Source organism: Nyctereutes procyonoides, unplaced genomic scaffold (genome assembly GCF_905146905.1).
Source record: "Nyctereutes procyonoides isolate TBG_1078 unplaced genomic scaffold, NYPRO_anot_genome, whole genome shotgun sequence".
Lineage (NCBI taxonomy): Eukaryota > Metazoa > Chordata > Mammalia > Carnivora > Canidae > Nyctereutes > Nyctereutes procyonoides.
In genome coordinates, this window is record NW_026575091.1 from 420,345 (window position 1) to 442,218 (window position 21,874).

Genomic DNA, 21,874 nt, shown 5'->3' on the forward strand with positions numbered 1-21,874 from the left:
CCAGGTTCTGTGGCCACAGCGAGCCGGGCCATGCGCCTGGTGTGCAGACTCCCTGAAGCACGTGGGCGTGGTGATCAGAGCCACCCCAGGCCTGGACCCCTGAGACCCTGGGGGTCACACAGCCTCCTCTCTTGCAGCCTCCACCACGGCCCCCTCGGTCTTCCCACTGGCCCCCAGCTGCGGGTCCACTTCCGGCTCCACGGTGGCCCTGGCCTGCCTGGTGTCAGGCTACTTCCCCGAGCCTGTAACCGTGTCCTGGAATTACGGCTCCTTGACCAGCGGTGTGCACACCTTCCCGTCCGTCCTGCAGTCCTCAGGGCTCTACTCCCTCAGCAGCATGGTGACAGTGCCCTCCAGCAGGTGGCCCAGCGAGACCTTCACCTGCAACGTGGCCCACCCGGCCAGCAACACTAAAGTAGACAAGCCAGGTGAGACGTCGGACCTCAGAGAGGGGTCCACTCGGGGACAGGCCAGGTCAGCTGTCCCTCCCGGCCCACGTCACCGGGGAGTCACCTCAGTGTCCCCGCCCTCAAGGCCTCCCCTTTCTGGGAGGGTGTCCTCTGGGCGTGGCTGCCTGGTCCAGATGATCACAGGCTGCATTCCCCACTGCATTCCCGGGGCCCATTGGGTGCCACTGGTCAGGGATCCCCTCATGAGCTGGCCTGACCTAAGTTCACCCCATGACCTGTGCCCACCCCACGCTCCCAATAACCCCAGTCTGCTCTCTCTGCAGTGGTCAATGAATGCAGATGCAGTGAGATACCCCCATGCCCAGGTGAGTCAGCAGGGCCCCGCTCTGCAACCCAAGAAGATGGTGCACATCCAGGCACTGACTAATAGGGGAATGGGTGCTAAAAAGGAAGTCACCCAAAAGCTGACCCTAACTGTCTCCCATTCCAGTCCCTGAACCTCTGGGAGGGCCTTCGGTCCTCATCTTTCCCCCGAAACCCAAGGACATCCTCAGGATTACCCGAACACCCGAGGTCACCTGTGTGGTGTTAGATCTGGGCCGTGAGGACCCTGAGGTGCAGATCAGCTGGTTCGTGGATGGTAAGCAGGTGCACGCAGCCAAGACCCAGCCTCGGGAGCAGCAGTTGAACAGCACGTACCGTGTGGTCAGCGTCCTCCCCATCGAGCACCAGGACTGGCTCACCGGGAAGCAGTTCACGTGCAGAGTCAACCACATAGGCCTCCCGTCCCCCATCGAGAGGACCATCTCCAAGGCCAGAGGTGGGCAGAGGGGCTTCAGGGAAGGAGAGCTCCCGTGTAGGGTCCAGTCCTCCACCCTGACAGTGACCATCTGTGCTGACCCTTTACCCCACAGGGAGGGCCCATAAGCCCAGTGTGTATGTCCTGCCGCCATCCCAAAGGGAGTTGTCATCCAGTGACACAGTCAGCATCACCTGCCTGGTCAAAGACTTCTACCCACCTGAGATTGATGTGGAGTGGCAGAGCAATGGACAGCAGGAGCCCGAGAGGAAGCACCGCATGACCCCGCCCCAGCTGGACGAGGACGGGTCCTACTTCCTGTACAGCAAGCTCTCTGTGGACAAGAGCCGCTGGCAGGGGGGAGACCCCTTCACATGTGTGGTGATGCACGAAACTCTACAGAACCACTACACAGATCTCTCCCTCTCCCATTCTCCGGGTAAATGAGCAACACGCCCGGCACCCAGCAAGCCCCCCACCTTGGCTCTCAGGATCCCCTGAGGATGCCTGAGCCCCCGCCCCTGTGTACATAACCCCGGGTAGGCACTTGGCATGAAATAAAGCACCCAGCACTGCCCTGGGACCCTGCACGCTGTCATGGTTCTTTCCGAGGTAGAGCTCGTGACACCCGGGCCCTGGGTGGTACGGGCAGGCCAGCTCTGAGTCTAAGGTGTCACCACTGGTGGGTGAGCTCTGCACCTCGAGTGGGGAGGGCGGCACAGGCTGCCACAACGTGGGGCCGGGAGCCGCCTGAGCCTGGGGAGCGCACTTTGGCAGAGGTGCAGCCCCTGTGCGCCCTCAATCCAGCCAGAAGCTAGCCAGGGCTGGGGTGTGTGGACGGGGACGGCAGGAGTTGTCCCCTCCAGGGCCCCTCAGGGAAATGAGCACACAGACCTTCCCACCTCTGTACCGAGTTGTGGGACACTGGCCTGTCCTCATGCCCTGGGCTCCCTGTCCCCTGGACCTGCGGAGAGCTCTGCTTGGTAGCTCTGTGTCAACGCAGTAGCCATGCTTGTCCTGTCAGGAGGGGACAGGCCCTGTTTGCCCTCAGACACGACACTCCATCCATGTACAGTCCCCCACCCTGCCTCCAGTGACGAGGTCCCCCCTGAGTTCATCCCCCCTGGGACCAGGCCTGTCCACTCATGGGGACCTCACCCCGTGCCCCAGTGGGGCAGAGGCAGGTGTCCCTGAGTGCCCAGGGGAGGGACCACTGGAGACCTCCACATGGACGCTGAGTCCAGATCCACTGAAAACAAGCCCATCGTGCTGAGCACCGCCACCTTCTCACACACACACACACACACACACACACACACACAGAGAGAGAGACCTTATACCCTGGTCCTCACACAGGACCAGCTGCAGTGCCCAGAGCAGAGCCAGTCTTGGGAACCCTCACCATGGACAACACCCTGGTCCCCACCCCCTCCACTGCCCGTCATCTGCTCAGCAGCTCATCCACACACTGACCACACCGACCCGCCCTCCTCTGCCCCAGGGAGCCTACACCCCCTCTTGACGTGCACAAAACCCCCACAAACCAGCTTATCCTGATGCTCCCACCCACTTGTTCACTAGGGACACTCCCTGTCACTCTGGGCCCTTCCTTATTCTCCGCTGACCCTCCCACAAGGGCCTGGACCCCAGGGCAAGAGGAGGTGGGCACCCTTCTCCCCACAGGGTCCCAGCACAGGGCAGAGCAGAGCGGGTCCCCCATTGGCCTGGCGCAAGCGGTAGGGCTGGGGTGCTGAGGCTGGCACCCAGGGTTGGAGAGGGCTGTGACTGTCCCTAGGGAATCTGCCCCTCAGGCATGCATGAGACTAACCACCCCCTTCCTGTCCAGAGCTGATCCTGGATGACAGCTGTGCTGAGGACCAGGACGGGGAGCTGGACGGGCTGTGGACCACCATCACAATCTTCATCACCCTCTTCCTGCTCAGCGTGTGCTACAGCGCCACTGTCACCCTCTTCAAGGTGGGCACACCCGTACTGTCCCTGGACTATGGCCCACTGTCCCGTCGCTGTCTCCACCATGTCCCCACATTGACCACACACAGCACACATGCTTATCCCACACTGTGGCACGTCGTCTCCTTGCTGTCTCCTCAGTGTCCTCTTCCTATTGGAACAATGTTCTCTCACTGCCCCATGACTGTCCCCTCACTATCTACTCACTATCACCTCACTGTGCCCTCACTGTCTCCTCACTGTCCACATACTGTCTATTCAATGTCTCCTCTGTGTCTCCTCACTTTCTTCTCTCATCTCCTTGCAGTCCTGTCACTGTCTCCTCACTGTCCCCTCATTGTCCCACACTATCTCCTCACAGTCTCCTCATTGTACCTTCCCTGTCTCCTTAATGTTCCCTCATTGTACCCTTATGTTCCTCACTGTCCCCTCTCTATCTCAACGCTGATCTCTCTGTCTCCTCACTGTCCCCTCATTGTCTCTTTACAGTCTCCTCACTGTCCCTCATTGTCCTATCACTGTCCCATCATTGTCCCATCACTGTCCCCACAGTGTCCCCACACAGACTCTTCAGTGTCCCCTACTCTCTCCTCACTGGCCCCTCACTATCTCCACAATGTCGCTCACTGTGCCCACAAAGTCTCCTCACTATCTCCTCACTATCTCCTCACTACCCCCACACTGTCCCTTCTCTGTCCCACCCTTGTCCTCTCACTGTCTGCTCCCTCTCCCCCACACTGTCCCCTCCAGGATCCCCTCACACTACCTAGCCTTGGGGGCAGGAGCTTGGTCATGGAGGGAGGCTGTCCGTGGGGGTCCAGGCCAAGCTCACACCCTCCCCTCCCTGCTGCAGGTGAAGTGGATCTTCTCGTCAGTGGTGGAGCTGAAGCGCTCAATTATCCCCGACTACAGGAACATGATCGGACAGGGGGCCTAGGGCCAGCCCTCTGGGAAGGATGTCCAGCACTGCCCTAGATCCAATGCGGGATCCAGGTGCCTCAATCTGTGTCACTCAGATGCTTCCAGGCCTGCTCCTATGCCCTCTTACCTCACCAAGCTCTGACCTCACGGTCATCTTGGGCCTGCACCTCTACCATCTGGCCTCGTGGCCACCATGGGCTGTCCCTGCCCCCTGGCCCACTGTCTGGAGAATCAAGAGAACACCAAGAATGCCCCCAACCTGAGCTGATGGACACCTGCTGGCCCCTCCTAGCAGCCACCAACATATGCCTTGGGCCATGTGGACACTGAGGTATCAGGCAGAATGGCCCTCAGGGGATGGCCCCTAGGTAGACCAGCACGTTGATCCCCCAAGAGGCAAACGGCTGTGAGTCCAGTGTCTATCTGGGCAGGGTATGGCCTCTGTGAACACCCCATCCAGACCAGGCTCCAGAATTCAGGATGCCCCCAGACAGGCACGTTCTGGCACGTCGAGAGGAAGCCATGGGCTGCTGTCACCCAATGGGGAAACCCCTGACATATCGCGAATGGTCAACCAGGTCTTCTCCACCAGAGGAGACCACAGTGAGAGGGCTTGGGCCTGAGGCTGTTGCAGGAGCCCCACAGCTGCTAGACGACAACACTTGGGGAAGCAGTGATGTCACCCAGACACCCCTCCTGGAGAGGGGCCTGCTGACCTGGTGCCAGGCAGGGGGACGCAGGCTCCATGGACAGAGCTGGAGGGTCCTGAGAGGCCAAGGCAGCAGACCCAGCCCACTCTGTCCTGTGGCCTGGACCTGAGTCCCATGGGGCAGGAACTCCTGCTAGCTCGCAGTTCCAGGGAGTAGCAGGGGTCAGAGAGAGAGCCTGCAGCCATGGGTAATGGCCGGAGAACCCCTAGGCCTGGATCTCTGCCTGTCCTGGAGCTAGTGCCAGGTGGGAGCCCCTATGTGGCCTCAGATGGGCATGCCGGGGAGGAGAAACAGAGCCCCTGTGCCCCCTGGGAGAGAATGTGCAGGGATCATGCAATGAAAGCCACTGTTTTAGCTTGGCTAGCTTGTTTTAATCTCTTTACATTTCTGGAGCTCATTAATTTCTATTACTGTTTCTTTCTTTTCTTAACGACAATAAAATCTTTAAAAATTCCAGAAATCACTGGAGAAAGTCTTCCTATGTTGATGGGCGGGTGAAATCCACAGCCATGCCACACCATGCATTGGCTTCCTCCCGTCATGGGAGTCGGGTGGGGAGCAGACCCAGCCTGGGGCTGGAGGCACAGTGGCTGCCCGCCCTGGCTGTGTACAGAGCAAAGGGCATGTGTTGGGTGTGTATTAGTCAGTGCAGGTTTCTAGACAAATACCCCCATTCTGGCAGCTTAAACCACATGCATTTATGCTTTCACAGTCATAGTAGCCAGCAGTGGGAGATGCAGGATTCACAGGGCCCCTCCCCGTGTCCTCCCTGGCTGACCTCCTGTGCTGCCTGTATCCTGACACCTGCTCTTACAAGGACAGGAGTCCATATGGAGGACCAGCAATGCTGATGGGGCTATGACCTCCTTTCACCTTGCTACCTCTCAAAGAACCCATCTCAAATGCAGCCACATTCTGAGGTCGTGGGTCAGGGCACAAGACTGGAATCTGAGGGACACATTTAGGCCGACACAGGCCGGTTGGGTTGAGGCATGAGGACCAAATGGGATCACTGGTGAAGGCCAGGCCAGGCGAGGCCATGGGGAGAGCATTGGCAAAGGTAAGCAAAGCAGGATGCCAGTCAAGTGATCCGGGCACTGGGTCAGGAGAGACCCTCAGGGGATGTCGTGTGAACTTCACCTGGGCACAGAGTGACCGTTTTTTCCAGGTAAACGAGGAGTGAGGGCAGGCAGGGCACCAATGAAGACTCGGGAAGGGTTGGTCACATGCAGGTCTACTCAGGCCACGGATCCAGGGCCAGTGATTACGAAGTTGAGATTCTCTCCTTGTGGTGACTGGAAGGTCTCAGGTCCAAGAGAGATGCCCCTGGATTGTAGGGGACACACACGACTCAGGGCAGAGGCAGGACCACACCTGCTAGCCTTTCCCAGTAAAATCTCCAGGGAAGATAGGCAGGGTCGTTGGCAGCATTGGGCTTCCCCAGGCCAACATGAGGCTGAGAGGCCACGAGCCAAGCCACCGTCTGTTCTTCCCGACTCTGAGTCTGCAAGCCGACAGTGCAGCCTGAGGTCTGGGAAGGAGACAGAATCTTGGTCAGCATGGCCACAGCCCCCGGGGCTGGTCAGGAAACACCCTTCCAGGGAAGTGGAAAGGGAAGTGGAAGGGGGGATGGGGTGACTGAGTGATAGGCAATGAGGGGGGCACTTGACGGGATGAGCAGTGGGTGTTATGCTATATGTTGGCAAATCAAACTACAATAAAAAAATATACAAAAAAATCTCAGAAATAAAATCTCAGATGATGAATCCTAGTCAAGTGTAAGATAAGCTAGAAACCTAATTTTCAACAATCATTCAAAGCTTGGAAAGTGATGCTCTACTGGGTGATATGCTATATGTTGGCAAATTGAACTCCAATAAAAAAAAAAGAAGAAAGTGATGCTCTTAGGTGTGGTTGGTACTATCCCAAGAGATAGTAATCTTTATTTTTTTATAATAAATTTATTTTTTATTGGTGTTCAATTCACCAACATACAAAATAACACCCAGTGCTCATCCCGTCAAGTGCCCCCCTCAGTGCCCGTCACCCATTCACTCCTCCCCCTCCACCACCCCTAGTTCGTTTCCCAGAGTTAGGAGTCTCTCATGTTCTGTCTCCCTCATTGATATTTCCCACACATTTCTTCTCCCTTCCCTTCTATTCCCTTTCACTATTATTCATATTCCCCAAATGAATGAGAACATATAATGTTTGTCCTTCTCCGATTGACTTACTTCACTCAGCATAATACCCTCCAGTTCCATCCACGTTGAAGCAAATGGTGGGTATTTGTCATTTCTAATGGCTGAGGAATATTCCATTGTGTACATAGACCACATCTTCTTTATCCATTCAAGTTTCGACGGGCACCGAGGCTCCTTCCACAGTTTGGCTATTGTGGACATTGCTGCTAGAAACATCGGGGTGCAGGTGTCCCGGTGTTTCATTGCATCTGAATCTTTGGGGTAAATCCCCAACAGTGCAATTTTTAATACCTTTTAAAAAAGGAAACACCCTTCCAGCTCCCTGTGGTTGAGAGGGAATTGTCTGCAGAAAAGGGTTTGTCTCACCAGTGGCCAGGGCAACAGGAGGGGCAGCCACAGACTCCTGGCCTGGGCCCCATGATGGCTGTGGCACAGAGAGCACATCCAGGAGAATGAGCCAGTCCTCAGGGACCCTGGAGGCTCCAGGTTACCATCCTGAGGCTCACGCCACACCCTCCATCCCCTTCACACTATACATCTACCTGAGAAGCCTATTTGCCAACGCACCACACAGCCTGCCCAGCCCCTTCTTACTTTGTGTGCCAGCACCTGCCCCTGTCTCATTCCTTGGACCAATGATCCCACATCCTGTCCACTACACCCAAAGGAAGAACTGGACATCCTACATCAGGAGGAGCCCATGTCCTCTTTGCTGACACCAAAAACAAGTCAAGCTATTTGCTCACCCTTGGTGCTACACCTACTCTGTGAGACTTACTACCCAAAAGGTTCTGGGGCTCCCAATTGTAAGCCTCCAATATTGTCCTCATACTTGGACACCCCTCAACTACCATGTGACCCCAGTGACTCACACATACTATTTGACATTTACACAAGTATAAACTATGTATTGGAACACTCAAGAGTAAAAGAACCATAGAAAATAGATGAGAAGCCGGAGATAGAGAAGCAGGTCACAGACCTAGGAAGAAAAGGATGAGAGTTAAGAAAAGGAGAGACAGAGTCACAAAAGCAGGAGAATGATTAGAAGTGAGAGATAGAGATGAAGAGTCACAGACCAGAAGGGGAGTTATTAGAGGTAGGAGATAGAGACCAAGAATCACAGAACAAGCAGGTGAATGATGAGAGGTTGCAGATACAGACCCACAATCACAGAACCAGGAGGGGAATGATGAGAGGTAAGATATACAGATCAAGGTCACAGAACCTGGACATGAAAAATGAATGTAAGAGATAGAGACCCAGAGTCACACAACACAAGGTGAATAATGAGAAGTAAGAGATGGAGCCGCGGAGTCACAGAACCAGGAGGAGAAGAATGAGAGGTAAGAGGTAGAGACCCAGAGTCACACAAGCAGGAAGTGACTGATGAGAGATAAGAGATAGAGATGAAGAGTCACAACCAGGAGGGGAAATATGAGGAGTAAAGGACAGAGACCCAGATTCACCGAACCAGGACATGAATGATGAGAGGTAAGAGATAGAGACCCAGAATCACAGAACAAGTAGGAGAATGATGAGAAGTAAGATATAAAGACCCAGAGTCACAGAACCAGGAGGTGAATGATAAGAGGTTGAAGTAGAGACCCAGAGTCACAGAACCAGGAGGAGAGTGATGAGAGGTAAAAGATAGAGACCCAGAATCATACAAGGTACGGGTGAATGATGAGAGGTAAGATAGAGAGATGCAGAGTCACAGAACCAGGAGGAGAATGATAAGAAGAAAGAGATAGAGACCCATAGACACTGAAATGGGAGATGAATGTCAAGAGGTAAGAAAGAGGTAGAGACCCAGAGTCACAGAGCCAGGAAGAGAAAGATAAGAGGTAAGAGATTGAGACCAAGGGTCACCATACCAGGCAAAGATTGATAAGAGGTAAGATAGAGGCCCAGAGTCACAGATCCAGGAGGAGAATGATGAGAGGTAAGGGATAGAGACCCAGAGTAACAGAACCAGGACATGAATGATGAGAAGTTGGAGTAGAGACCCAGAGTCACAGAAGCAGGAAGAAAAGAATGAAAGGTAAAAGATAGAGACCCAGGGTCAAGAACCAGGTGGAGAATGATGAAATATAAGATACAGAGTTGCAAAGTCAGAGAACAAGGAGAATAATGATAAGAGATAAGATAGAGACCCAGAGTCACAGATCCAGGAAGAGAAGAATGACAGGTAAGAGATGGAGACCCAGGGTCAAGAATCAGGTGGAGAATAATGAGATATAAGAGATAGCACTGAGGGGGGCACTTGACCGGATGAGCACTGGGTGTTATTCTGTATGTTGGTAAATTGAACACCAATAAAAAATAAATTTATTATTTAAAAAAAGAGATAGAGTTGCAGAGTCAGAAAACAAGAAGAATTATAAGAGGTAAGAGAGAGACGCAGTCACAGAACCAGGAGGAGAAGGATAAGGTAAGGGATAGAGACTGAGTCACAGAGCAAGGAAAGAAAACTGAGAGGTAAGAGATAGAGACCCAGAGTCATAGGATGAGGCGGACATTGAGGAGAGGTAGGAGAGAGACCTAGAGTCACAAAACGAGGAAGGAAAGGATGAGAAGTAGGAGATAGAGACCCAGATCACATAACCAGGAGGTGAATGATGAGAGGTAAGAGATAGTTTCAGTATCACAGAGTCAGGAGGAGATTAATTAGAGGTAAGAGATAGAGACCCAGAATCACACAAACAAGAGAAGAATGACAAGAGGTCATTCTCACAGCAACCCTTGCAAGATCCACCTATGAAGTCAAGGGAAATAAAAGTAAAAATGAACTAATGGGACTTCATCAAGATAAAAAGCTTCTGCACAGCAAAGGACACAGTCAACAGAACTCAAAGACAACCTAGAGAATTCGGGGTCTTTTCTGATTCCACACAAATCTTAAAATAATTTGTTCCTACTCTCTGAAGAAAGTCCATGGTATTTTGATAGGGATTGCATTAAATGTGTAAATTGCCCTGGGTAGCATTGACATTTTCGCAATATTAATTCTGCCAATCCATGAGCGTGGAATATTTTTCCATCTCTTTGTGTCTTCCTCAATTTCTTTCAGAAGTGTCCTGTAGTTTTTAGGGTATAGATCCTTTACCTCTTTGGTTAGGTTTATTCCTAGGTATCTTATGCTTTTGGGTGCAATTGTAAATGGGATTGACTCCTTAATTTCTCTTTCTTCAGTCTCATTGTTAGTGTATAGAAATGCCATTGACTTCTGGGCATTGATTTTGTATCCTGCCACGCTACCAAATTGCTGTATGAGTTGTAGCAATCTTGGGGTGGAGGCTTTTGGGTCTTCTATGTAGAGTATCATGTCATCGGCGAAGAGGGAGAGTTTGACTTCTTCTTTGCCAATTTGAATGCCTTTAATGTCTTTTTGTTGTCTGATTGCTGAGGCCAGGACTTCCAGTACTATGTTGAATAGCAGTGGTGAGAGTGGACATCCCTGTCTTGTTCCTGATCTTAGGGGAAAGGCCTCCAGTGCTTCCCCATTGAGAATATTTGCTGTGGGCTTTTCGTAGATGGCTTTTAAGATGCCGAGGAAAGTTCCCTCTATCCCTACACTCTGAAGAGTTTTGATCAGGAATGGAGGCTGTATTTTGTCAAATGCTTTCTCTGCATCTAATGAGAGGATCATATGGTTCTTGGTTTTTCTCTTGCTGATATGATGAGTTACATTGATTGTTTTACAAGTGTTGAACCAGCCTTGTGTCCCGGGGATAAATCCTACTTGGTCATGGTGAATAATTTTCTTAATGTGTTGTTGGATCCTATTGGCTAGTATCTTGTTGAGAATTTTTGCATCCATGTTCATCAGGGATACTGGTCTGTAATTCTCCTTTTTGGTGGGGTCTTTGCCTGGTTTTGGAATTAAGGTGATGCTGGCCTCATAGAATGAATTTGGAAGTACTCCATCTCTTTCTATCTTTCCAAACAGCTTTAGTAGGATAGGTATGGTTTCTTCTTTGAACGTTTGATAGAATTCCCCTGGGAAGCCATCTGGCCCTGGACTCTTGTGTCTTGGGTGGTTTTTGATGACTTCTTCAATTTCCTCTCTGGTTATTGGCCTGTTCAGATTTTCTATTTCTTCCTGTTCCAGTTTTGGTAGTTTGTGGCTTTCCAGGAATGCGTCCTTTTCTTCTAGATTGCCTAATTTATTGGCGTAGAGCTGTTCATAATATGTTTTTAAAATCGTTTGTATTTCCTTGGTGTTGGTAGTGATCTCTCCTTTCTCATTCATGATTTTATTAATTTGAGTCTTCTCTCTCTTCTTTTTAATAAGGCTGGCTAATGGTTTATCTATCTTATTAATTCTTTCAAAGAACCAACTCCTGGTTTTGTTGATCTGTTCCACGGTTCTTCTGGTCTCAATTTCGTTGAGTTCTGAACTTTATGGTCAACTAATATTCGATAAAGGAGGAAAGACGATCCACTGGAAAAGGACAGTCTCTTCAATAAATGGTGCTGGGAAAATTGGACATCCACATGCAGAAGAATGAAACTAGACCACTCTCTTGCACCATACACAAAGATAAACTCAAAATGGATGAAAGATCTAAGTGTGAGACAAAATTCCATCAAAATCCTAGAGGAGAACACAGGCAACACCCTTTTTGAACTTGGCCACAGTAACTTCTTGCAAGATACATCCACGAAAGCAAAAGAAACAAAAGCAAAAATGAACTATTGGGACTTCATCAAGATAAGAAGCTTTTGCACAGCAAAGGATACAGTCAACAGAACTAAAAGACAACCTACAGAATGGGAGAAGATATTTGCAAATGACATATCAGATAAAGGGCTAGTTTCCAAGATCTATAAAGAACTTGTTAAACTCAACACCAAAGAAACAAACAATCCAATCATGAAATGGGCAAAAGACATGAAGAGAAATCTCACAGAGGAAGACACAGACATGGCCAACATGCACGAGAAAATGCTCTGCATCACTTGCCATCAGGGAAATATGAATAAAACCACAATGAGATGCCACCTCACACCAGTGAGAATGGGGAAAATTAACAAGGCAGGAAACAACAAATGTTGGAGAGGATGCGGAGAAAAGGGAACCCTCCTGCACTGTTGGTGGGAATGTGAACTGGGACAGACACTCTGGAAAACTGTGTGGACCATTTGCTTCAACGTGGGTGAACCAGGAGGGTATTATGCTGAGTGAAGTAAGTCAATCGGAGAAGGACAAACATTATATGGTCTCATTCATTTGGGGAATATAAAAAATTGCGAAAGGGAATAAAGGGGAAAGGAGAAAAAATAAGTGGGAAATATCAGAAAGGGAGACAGAACATGAAGACTCCTAACTCTGGGAAATGAACTAGGGGTGGTGGAAGGGGAGGAGGGTGGGGGGTGGGGGTGACTGGGTGACTGGCACTGAGGGGGGCACTTGATGGGATGAGCATTGGGTGTTATTCTGTATGTTGGCAAATTGAACACCAATAAAAAATAAATGTATTATAAAAAAAATAAAAATAAAATAAAATAAATAAAAAATTTTAAAAAATAAAGAGAATAAAATGTTAAAAAATAAATAAAATAAAATAAACAAACACATGCAGACACCGACCCCCATGCAAACACACACACATGGAAATCATATGCACACATATACACACACACAGGCCTCCATGCACACACATGCACATCGAGATACACGTGCACACACACAGACACTGGTCTCCACATACACACACAGGGAGGCACAATGCACACATATGCAGACACAGGCCTCCACACACACAAACACACACACTCACACATAGAGACACCCTGGGACACACAGAGGCATGGACCCCCAACACACACATGCACATAGAGATGCACATGCACATGCGTGCCCACATGCAATAACATAGAGATACACATGCACACACACAGAGACCCAGACCCGACTCATCCACATGCACATGGAGACATTGGGACACACACAGAGGCACAGACTCCCCAACAAACAGATGCACATGGAGACACACATACACACACATACAGTCATGAGCCCACATACAAGAACATGGAGACACACATGCAAACATGGGCCTCATGCACACACATGCACATGGAGATACACATGCACACACATGCAGACATGGGCCATGCACGCACGCGCACACACACACACACACACACGTAGACACACCCAGATAAGGGCTTCCACCCACACACAGGCACAGGGAGACACCCATACACACCCACAGGGGCATTAGCCACACACACACACACACACACACGCATGCACAGCTGAGAAGCAGCCCGTTTACTGTCGTCTGTCCCAGGTCACTGTTGTCCAGGAGCAACATTGTGGGGAGGCAGGGGACTCTGCAGGCAGGACAGCTGTGAAGGCCAGAGCAGAGCAGCCTGGACCTGAGTGCCCCATGCCTGCTACCTGCAGCTGCCAGGCCTGCCCCTGGACAGGAGGGGGCAGAGGCAAGGGTGGTGCCTGGAACCAAGGCAGGGCCACAGCCCCAGAGAGGAGTGGAGCGGGACAGCACAGACCTGGGAGCTCAGAGCTCAGCCACCTACTGGGAACGGGGAGGAGAGGAGAGGAGAGGAGAGCCATTCTCTTCTCCACGGGTGGCCCAGGCTGAAGACAGGGCCCACCAGCAGCACGGCACATCCTGGGATGTCGGCATAGAGCCCGGAGCCCAGCTGGGCGCTGAAGACCCTGCCCCACAGCCTGGGCAGAATGAGTAGGGGGACACCAGGGTGAGCCAGGGCTGCCAGGGGAGCCTTAGCCCAGCATGCTCACCTATGTGCACCTGCCGGGCCTGGCACCACCTGACCTGGGCCCTCAGGGGCAACAGGCTCCCAGGTGGGGCTCTCAGCCCTGTGGTTTCTCTCAGAATCACGCGTCCTTCCTGGGAACTGGGTGCTCCCCCTCTGCCTCCCACACAGCACCTGTCCCCCGGGACAAGGGCAAGCAGGACAGACTGACAGACAGCTCTGAAGGGCAGAGGGGCTGGGCTGGGCACTGCCTTCCCCAGGCATCACATCCAGGCCTTCCAGGGCCTAGCTCCACCCCATGCCACCCAGCCCCAGCGGGCAATAGCCTTTCTCGGCCTCCTAGGTGAGCCTGAATGTTCCCCCAAGGGCACCAGACCAGCCAGAGACCACCTCCACACAGCCTCCCAGCATGGGAATGCTGGCCCTGGTGTCCTGGGTCCAGATGATGGGATCCTGATGCCCCCCTCTCCAAAACTCTGCACAACATCTCCCAGCACTCACATGGATGAGCTGGGGTGGCATGTGCTCTCAGGCCTACGGGGCTTTCTGGGGGGCACCCAGGGCTGCACTGGGTGAAGGTGAGGCCTAGACCCAGCCCATCACAGCTCCATACACATCGGTGGCGTGTCATCACTGGACAGCTGCCCCGACAGCCCAGAATCCGATGCCAGGGCACCTCCAGAAAGCCACTCCGCGGTCTTCACCCCGTGCTGGGCAACCAGAAAACAGATCCACGGCACAGTCCACCCCAGCCTCCAGCAGCTACAGAGGACTTGCAGACACACAGGCCAACTTCACAGCCAGGCCCAGACCCCCCAAGGTCCCTGCCAGCCCTCACTGGCCACACCACCCAGCTGCAGCCCCAGTAAGAGGCCCAGCTCTGAGATGCTAGTATGGGAACAAGTGTGTGGGTAATGGGTGAGGTCCCTGGTCCCCAAAGGCCACTGGGGACTCTGGCCCTGCACACTCACACGCACAGCCCCTCCCATGGGGCCAGCCACCAACCTGCTCCTCTAGGCAGTGGGACACAGGAACAAGGGTGGCATGCCACCAGGAAGCCCTGCATCCATGTCTCAGACACGTGGCCATGTGGGCTTTGGCTTCTCATGCACACAACAGCCCCCCCTTCCTCACAGGGCTGCCTCAAGGCAGTGGTGGTGGTGCCCGGGGCCTTCTCCCTTCCTGGGGCATCCCGGTGGTCACCACAGTATTGCAGTGCACAGAGTCAGCCATGGTATCAAGGCAGAGGCCATGAGCTGGGCAGCAGAGGCCTCAGAGAGGAGCCCACTTCACCCATGGCACAGGAGTCTCACCTGCAACCCCACCATTGCTGTACACTTCCCAAGAACATAAAGAAAGGGAATTTCCAGGGCTGCTGAGGCCCTGGGGGTTCCCACCCCATTTTTAGCCAGGGCACTGAGGCAGAGCTCCCCTCCCCCCAGGCCCTATTATCTGGACACAAAAATAACAGCCATTGTACTAATGATTCACCTCATCTGTCCAGGAGCCTATCCAGGGAGCTGCAGACAGCCAGGCCAGGCCCCCTCTTGGAGCACCAGGCACCTCAGGTATCCCAGCCACTCAAGCTGGCCCAAGCTGCAGTCCACTACGCAGCCAGGAGGAACAGAGCTTCCTGGTCACTGCTCATCTCCCAGATGTCTCTTCCCTGCACATGGACACACGGGAGCAAGACTCTGCCCAAAGCTGATCTGGAGAAGACTAGGGGCCAAGAATCAAAGACACGACAGGACTAGGGCAGAGCCCAAGGCTGAGAAGGTCCAGGACCATGCAGAGGGCATGGAGAGAGGGCCTGAGCATGGAGCTGCCTGCAACCAGCAGGGCAATGACCACCAGCCCAAGGTCGGGGGGAAGCACCAGGGAGCTGTCCCTATGGTGGACTAGGCGGCAGGCTGGACTGGCCCACATCCTCAGGTGTGTGAGCTGGGTTGCCTGAGCCAGCCTGAATAAGGTGGGCCAGGTTGCCTGGGTCTGCCCTATACAGCTTGAGGGGAAGGAGTTAAGTGAAAGAGGTCAAACTACTCCAGGCTCAGCTGGACCAGGCTGGTCTCTCTGGGCTCCACTGTGTGAGTGGACTGAGATGGGCCAGGCTGGGCTGACTTTACAGAACCAGGGTGGATGGGGAAAGCTGGGGTGAGCTAAGCTGGGGTGAGCTTGGTGGACAGAGCACAGGACAGGCTTGACCAGTCTGGGTACTTGTGGCGGTGCTGGGCTATCCTGAGCCAAGATGATCTGAACCAAGCTGAGCGGCTCAGGGAGTCGGGGAGACTTGGGTCAGGTGAAACGCTCTCTTCAGTGAGGACTGTCCTGGGCTGGGCTGATGTGGATGGAAAGGGCTTGGGCAAGCAGGTCCAACTGAGCAGATCTGAGGCAGCCTGGCAGGACTGTCCTGGGTTGACTCACCTTGGCTCAAATAGCTGAACTAGGCTAACCTGAGCTGCACTGCACGCAGCATTGTTGAGCTGAGTCAGGAAAACCTGGGCAACCTGACCAGACCAGCAAGATTTAGGCTGGCAAACAGATGGGCTACCTGTGCCTAAATGAGCTAAGTCTGTCTGACCTGGACAGGGCTCGGCTCCGCTGGGCTGCACTGACCAGGGCTGGGCTTGCCTGGGCTGAGCTGGACTGAGCAGGGCTGAGCTGAGCTGAACTGGGCTGGGCTGGGCTGATCTGGGCTGAACTGGGATGAGCTGAGCTGGGCTGAGCAGGGCTGAACTGAGCTGAACTGGGCTGAGCTGGGCTAGGCTGTACTGAGATAAACTGGCTGAACTGGGCTAAGCTGAACTGGGCTGAACTGAGCTGAACTGGGCTGAGCTGGGCTGAAGTGGACTGATCTGGGCTCAGCTAGAAGGAACTAGGCTGAGCTGGGCTGAGTTGAGCTGAACTGGACTGGACTGGGCTGGGCTGGCTTGGGCTGAGCTGCCCTGAACTGGGCTGAGCTGAGCTGAGCTGAGCTGCACTTGGCTAAATGGGCTAGGCTGACCTGAGCTGGGCTGGGCTGCGCTGGGCTGCGCTGAAATGGGCTGAGCTGGGCTGAGCTGAGCTGAGCTGAGCTGGGCTGAACCAGGCTGAGCTGAGCTGGGCTGAACTGAGTTGAGCTGAGCTAAGCTGGGATGAACTGGCCTAAGCTGGGCTGCACTGAACTCTACTGAACTGCACTGAGCTGGACTGAACTGGGCTGAGCTGAGCTGGGCTGAACTGGACTGGACTGGGCTGAAATGGCCAGAACGGGGCTGAGCTGGGCTGAAATTGGCTGAACTGGGATGAGCCTAAGTAGGCTGAGCTGGACTGAACTGAGCTGAGCAGTGATGAACTGGGCTGGGCTCAGCTGAACTGGACTGAGTTGAGCTGGGCTGAGCTGATCTGAACCAGCCTGAGCTAAGCTGGATGGAACTGGGCTGTGCTGGGCTGAGCTGGGCTGAATTGCACTGAGCTGGGCTGAAATGAACTGGGCTGAGCTGGGCTAAGCTGAGCTGAATGGGGCTGAACTGGGCTGAGCTGGGCTAAACTGGGCTGAACTGAGTTGAACTGGCCTGAGCTCTCCTGAGCTGGGCTGAGCTGGGCTGGGCTGGGCTGAATCAGGCTGAACCAGGCTGAACTGGGCTGAAATTGGCTGAGCTGGGATGAGCCTAACTAGGCTGAGCTGGACTGAACTGAGCTGAGCAGTGCTGAGCTGGGCTGGGCTAAGCTAAACTGGGCTGAGTTGAGCTGGGCAGAGCTGATCTGAACCAGCCTGAGCTCAGCTGGACTGAACTGGGCTGAGCTGGGCTGGACTGGGCTGAACTAGGCTGAGCTGAGTTGAACTGAAGTGGGCTGGACTGAGTTAGGCTGACCTGGGCTGGGCTGAGCTGGCCTGAGCTGGGCTGAGCTGAGCTGTGGTGAACTGGGCTGAACTTGGCTGATCTGAGCTGGGGCGAACTGGGCTGAGCTGGGCTGAGCTGGGCTGAACTGGCCTGAGCTCTCCTGAGCTGGACTGAGCTGAGCTGGGCTGAACTGGGTTGAACTGGCCTGAGCTCTCCTGAGCTGGGTTGAGCTGAGCAGGGCTAGGCTGAACCAAGCTGAGCTGGGCTGAAATTGGCTGAGCTGGGATGAGCCTAACTAGGCTGAGCTGGACTGAACTGAGCTGAGAAGTGAACTGGGCTGGGCTGAGCTGAACTGGGCTGAGTTGAGCTGGGCTGAGCTGACCTGAACCAGCCTGAGCTCAGCTGGGCTGAACTGGGCTGAACTGATCTGAACTGGGTTGAACTGGCCTGAGCTCTCCTGAGCTGGGCTGAGCTGGGCTGAGCTGAGCTGGGCTGGGCTGAACCAGGCTGAACCAGGCTGAACCAGGCTGAACTGGGCTGAAATTGGCTGAGCTGGGATGAGCCTAATTAGGCTGAGCTGGGCTGAACTGAGCTGAGCAGTGCTGAACTGGGCTGGGCTGAGCTGAACTGGGCTGAGTTGAGCCGGGCTGAGCTAAGCTGGGTGAACTGGGCTGAGCTGGGCTGGACTGGGCTGAGCTGAGTTGAATTGAACTGGGCTGGACTGAGGCTGAGCTGAACGGGGCTGAACGGGGCTGAGCTGGGCTGAACTGGGTTGAACTGGCCTGAGCTCTCCTGAGCTGGGCTGAGCTGGGCTGGGCTGAACCAGGCTGAACTGGGCTGAAATTGGCTGAGCTGGGATGAGCCTAACTAGGCTGAGTTGGACTGAACTGAGCTGAGAGCAGTGTTGAACTGAGCTGGGATGAGCTGAACTGGGCTGAGTTGAGCTGGGCTGAGCTGACCTGAACCGACCTGAACTAAGCTGGGATGATCTGTGCTGGGCAGAACTGGGCTGAGCTGGGCTGAACTAAGCTGAGCGGGGCTGAAATTGGCTGAGCTGGGACAAGCTTAACTAGGCTGAGCTGGACTGGACTAGGCTGAGCTGGGTTGGACTGAACTGGGTTGAAATGGGCTGATCTGGGATGAGCTTAACTAGGCTGAGCTGGACAGGGCTGAGCTGAGCTGCACTTGGCTTAACTAGGTTGAACTGGGCTGAGCTGGGCTGAACCGGGCTGAGCTGAGTAAGACTAAATTTATTTCGCTAGTTGGTTTGGCCTGGCCCTGAGTCATGTAGGGTGTTCCTAGGCCCAGTGGCAGGGGTCCATGGGAATAATGTGAGTGGAACTGACCTAGTGGAACAAGCCTGGCTGGCTCGCTAAGTTAAGCTGAGCTGGATGAACTTGGTTGAACTTGCAGACTGATCAGATGAGTCGGCTTGCTTGAAATGGGTTATCCTAGGCTGACCTGGGCCAGGCTAGGCCAAGGTGGCCCCCTTGAACTTAGGTAATCTGACTAGGCAGAGCTGGTGAGGCTGTGTGTGGAGCTGGTTTGTGTCCCTGGCGCCCTCTCTCCTGACACAAGGCCATGGGACTGGTCTCACTGGACTGGCTGGGCAGAGTGGAGCTGAGAGGCAGGACCAACATGACCTGGGGTCTGGGCTCCTAGGCCAAGGGAGCACAGGCAGGTGTGCAAACCCAAGTCATCAACTGGGGAAGATTGACCTGGGCTCTGACGGGGTCTCCTCTTCTATGAATGGGGCCCATTGTCAGGCCTCCTGGAAGCTCTGCAGGGACAGTAGAGAACCAGAGAGGGCTGTCTGGTCAGGAGAGGAGGAGTCCCCAAGAACCCCACGTTCCTGCCTCTCAGGGCTGAGGGCAGGGAGTCCTGGCCAAAGGTAAGGGCAGCAACTACTTCCGACAAGTGGTTCATCAGAAAGTGTTCCAAGCAGAAGCAGGGAATAAGGAAAGAGTCCAAAACGAGCATCTATCCCCCAAGGCTGGAGAAGGGGTCCCAGTGACCCTCCATCTCTGCCCCCACGCTTTTCCTTCTCAGACGCCCCCCGCCAGGCGGCCAGGAGCGGGATACCCCAGGTCAACAGCGGGCCTGGCATATGATGGGGTGACAGTCCCAAGGCAGGCACTGACACTGGCCCCGTCCCCACAGCCTCCAGCCAGGGCCTGTCTGTGTTCCCCTTGGCCTCCTGCTGTAAAGACAACATCGCCAGTACCTCTGTGACACTGGGCTGCCTGGTCACCGGCTATCTCCCCATGTCGACAACTGTGACCTGGGACGCGGGGTCTCTAAGTAAGAATGTCACAACCTTCCCCACCACCTTCCACGAGACCTCCGGCCTCCACAGCACCGTCAGCCAGGTGACCGCCTCGGGCGAGTGGGCCAAACAGAGGTTCACCTGCAGCGTGGCTCACGCTGAGTCCACCGCCATCAACAAGACCTTCAGTGGTGAGCCAGGGTTGGGCTGGCCCACATGACACCGGAGGGAGGAGGGACAGGCTGGGCGGGAGCGGTAGGAGAGGGGTGGTGGCGGGCCCGAATGCCGCCATGGCTGGTAACATGGTAACTTGGCTGACACATGAGTCCCGTGGGCTCAGAGACGCCACTCCACATGGCTGCCTCTACTCCTAGCATGTGCCTTAAACTTCATTCCGCCTACCGTGAAGCTCTTCCACTCCTCCTGCAACCCCGTCGGTGACACCCACACCACCATCCAGCTCCTGTGCCTCATCTCTGGCTACGTCCCAGGTGACATGGAGGTCATCTGGCTGGTGGATGGGCAAAAGGCTACAAACATATTCCCATACACTGCGCCTGGCACAAAGGAGGGCAACGTGACCTCTACCCACAGCGAGCTCAACATCACCCAGGGCGAGTGGGTATCCCAAAAAACCTACACCTGCCAGGTCACCTATCAAGGCTTTACCTTTAAAGATGAGGCTCGCAAGTGCACAGGTATGACCCCCCTGTCCCCCCGACACCCAGATGCGCAGGGCTCAGAGATGAGGGCCAAGGCACGCCCTCATGCAGCCTCTCACACACTGCAGAGTCCGACCCCCGAGGCGTGAGCAGCTACCTGAGCCCGCCCAGCCCCCTTGACCTGTATGTCCACAAGGCGCCCAAGATCACCTGCCTGGTAGTGGACCTGGCCAGGATAGAAGGCATGAGCCTGACCTGGTCCCGGGAGAGCAATGAACCCGTGAACCCGGGCCCTTTGAACAAGAAGAATCACTTCAATGGGACGATCACAGTCACGTCCACCCTGCCAGTGAACACCAATGACTGGATCGAGGGCGAGACCTACTATTGCAGGGTGACCCACCCGGACCTGCCCAAGGACATCGTGCGCTCCATTGCCAAGGCCCCCGGTGAGCCACGGGCCCAGGGGAGGTGGGCGGGCCTCCTGAGCCGGAGCCTGGGCTGACCCCACACCTGTCCACAGGCAAGCGTGCCCCCCCGGATGTGTACTTGTTCCTGCCACCGGAGGAGGAGCAGGGGACCAAGGACAGAGTCACCCTCACGTGCCTGATCCAGAACTTCTTCCCCGCTGACATTTCGGTGCAATGGCTGCGAAACGACAGCCCCATCCAGACAGACCAGTACACCACCACGGGGCCCCACAAGGTCTCGGGCTCCAGGCCTGCCTTCTTCATCTTCAGCCGCCTGGAGGTTAGCCGGGCGGACTGGGAGCAGAAGAACAAATTCACGTGCCAAGTGGTGCATGAGGCGCTGTCCGGCTCTAGGATCCTCCAGAAATGGGTGTCCAAAAGCCCCGGTAAATGATGCCCACCCTCCTCCCGCCGCCACCCCCCAGGGCTCCACCCTGCTGGGGCAGGGGAGGGGGGCTGGCAAGACCCTCCATCTGTCCTTGTCAATAAACACTCCAGTGTCTGCTCAGAGCCCTGGGCACACCCATTCTTGGGGGTGGGCAGGGTTGCAGAGCAGGGATGTCTTGGCACAGAAGGGACCCCCAGGAGAGGGGACAGGAGGGGACGAGGCAGGGCGGAGGTGTGGCTATGGCTCTGTCCACCATAGCCATCCATGTGGGGGGCCCTCCCTGCCACCCCTCTATGGAGTATGCCCGCTCAGAGGGGTCCCAGGGGAGGGACCACAGACACCCCAGCCAGCCCGGGGCCCCTCCCTCTCCTGAAGGCCCCCGAGGTCTCAGCCTCCACCCTCACCAAGTCTCCTGTCAGCCGCTCCAGACACGGACCTATCACCAGGTCCAGCTGCACACACGCACGCAGGCCCTCTGAGAGGGGAAATCAGCCAAGCCAGA

The 21,874-nt window shown here is 54.6% G+C and overlaps 2 gene segments (V, D, J or C); both read left to right on the plus strand.

The window, feature by feature from the left end:
• Nucleotides 1-140: 140 nt before the first annotated feature.
• On the plus strand, nt 141-4,117 carry LOC129514726 (Ig gamma-3 chain C region-like). The segment is given in 6 exon segments: nt 141-428; nt 734-775; nt 901-1,230; nt 1,325-1,648; nt 3,056-3,186; nt 4,034-4,117. Coding segments are annotated over 6 exon segments (1,002 nt in total).
• Nucleotides 4,118-4,667: 550 nt separating this feature from the next.
• On the plus strand, nt 4,668-21,482 carry LOC129514714 (immunoglobulin heavy constant epsilon-like). The segment is given in 5 exon segments: nt 4,668-4,704; nt 19,747-20,043; nt 20,227-20,550; nt 20,643-20,963; nt 21,038-21,482. Coding segments are annotated over 5 exon segments (1,320 nt in total).
• Nucleotides 21,483-21,874: the final 392 nt, after the last annotated feature.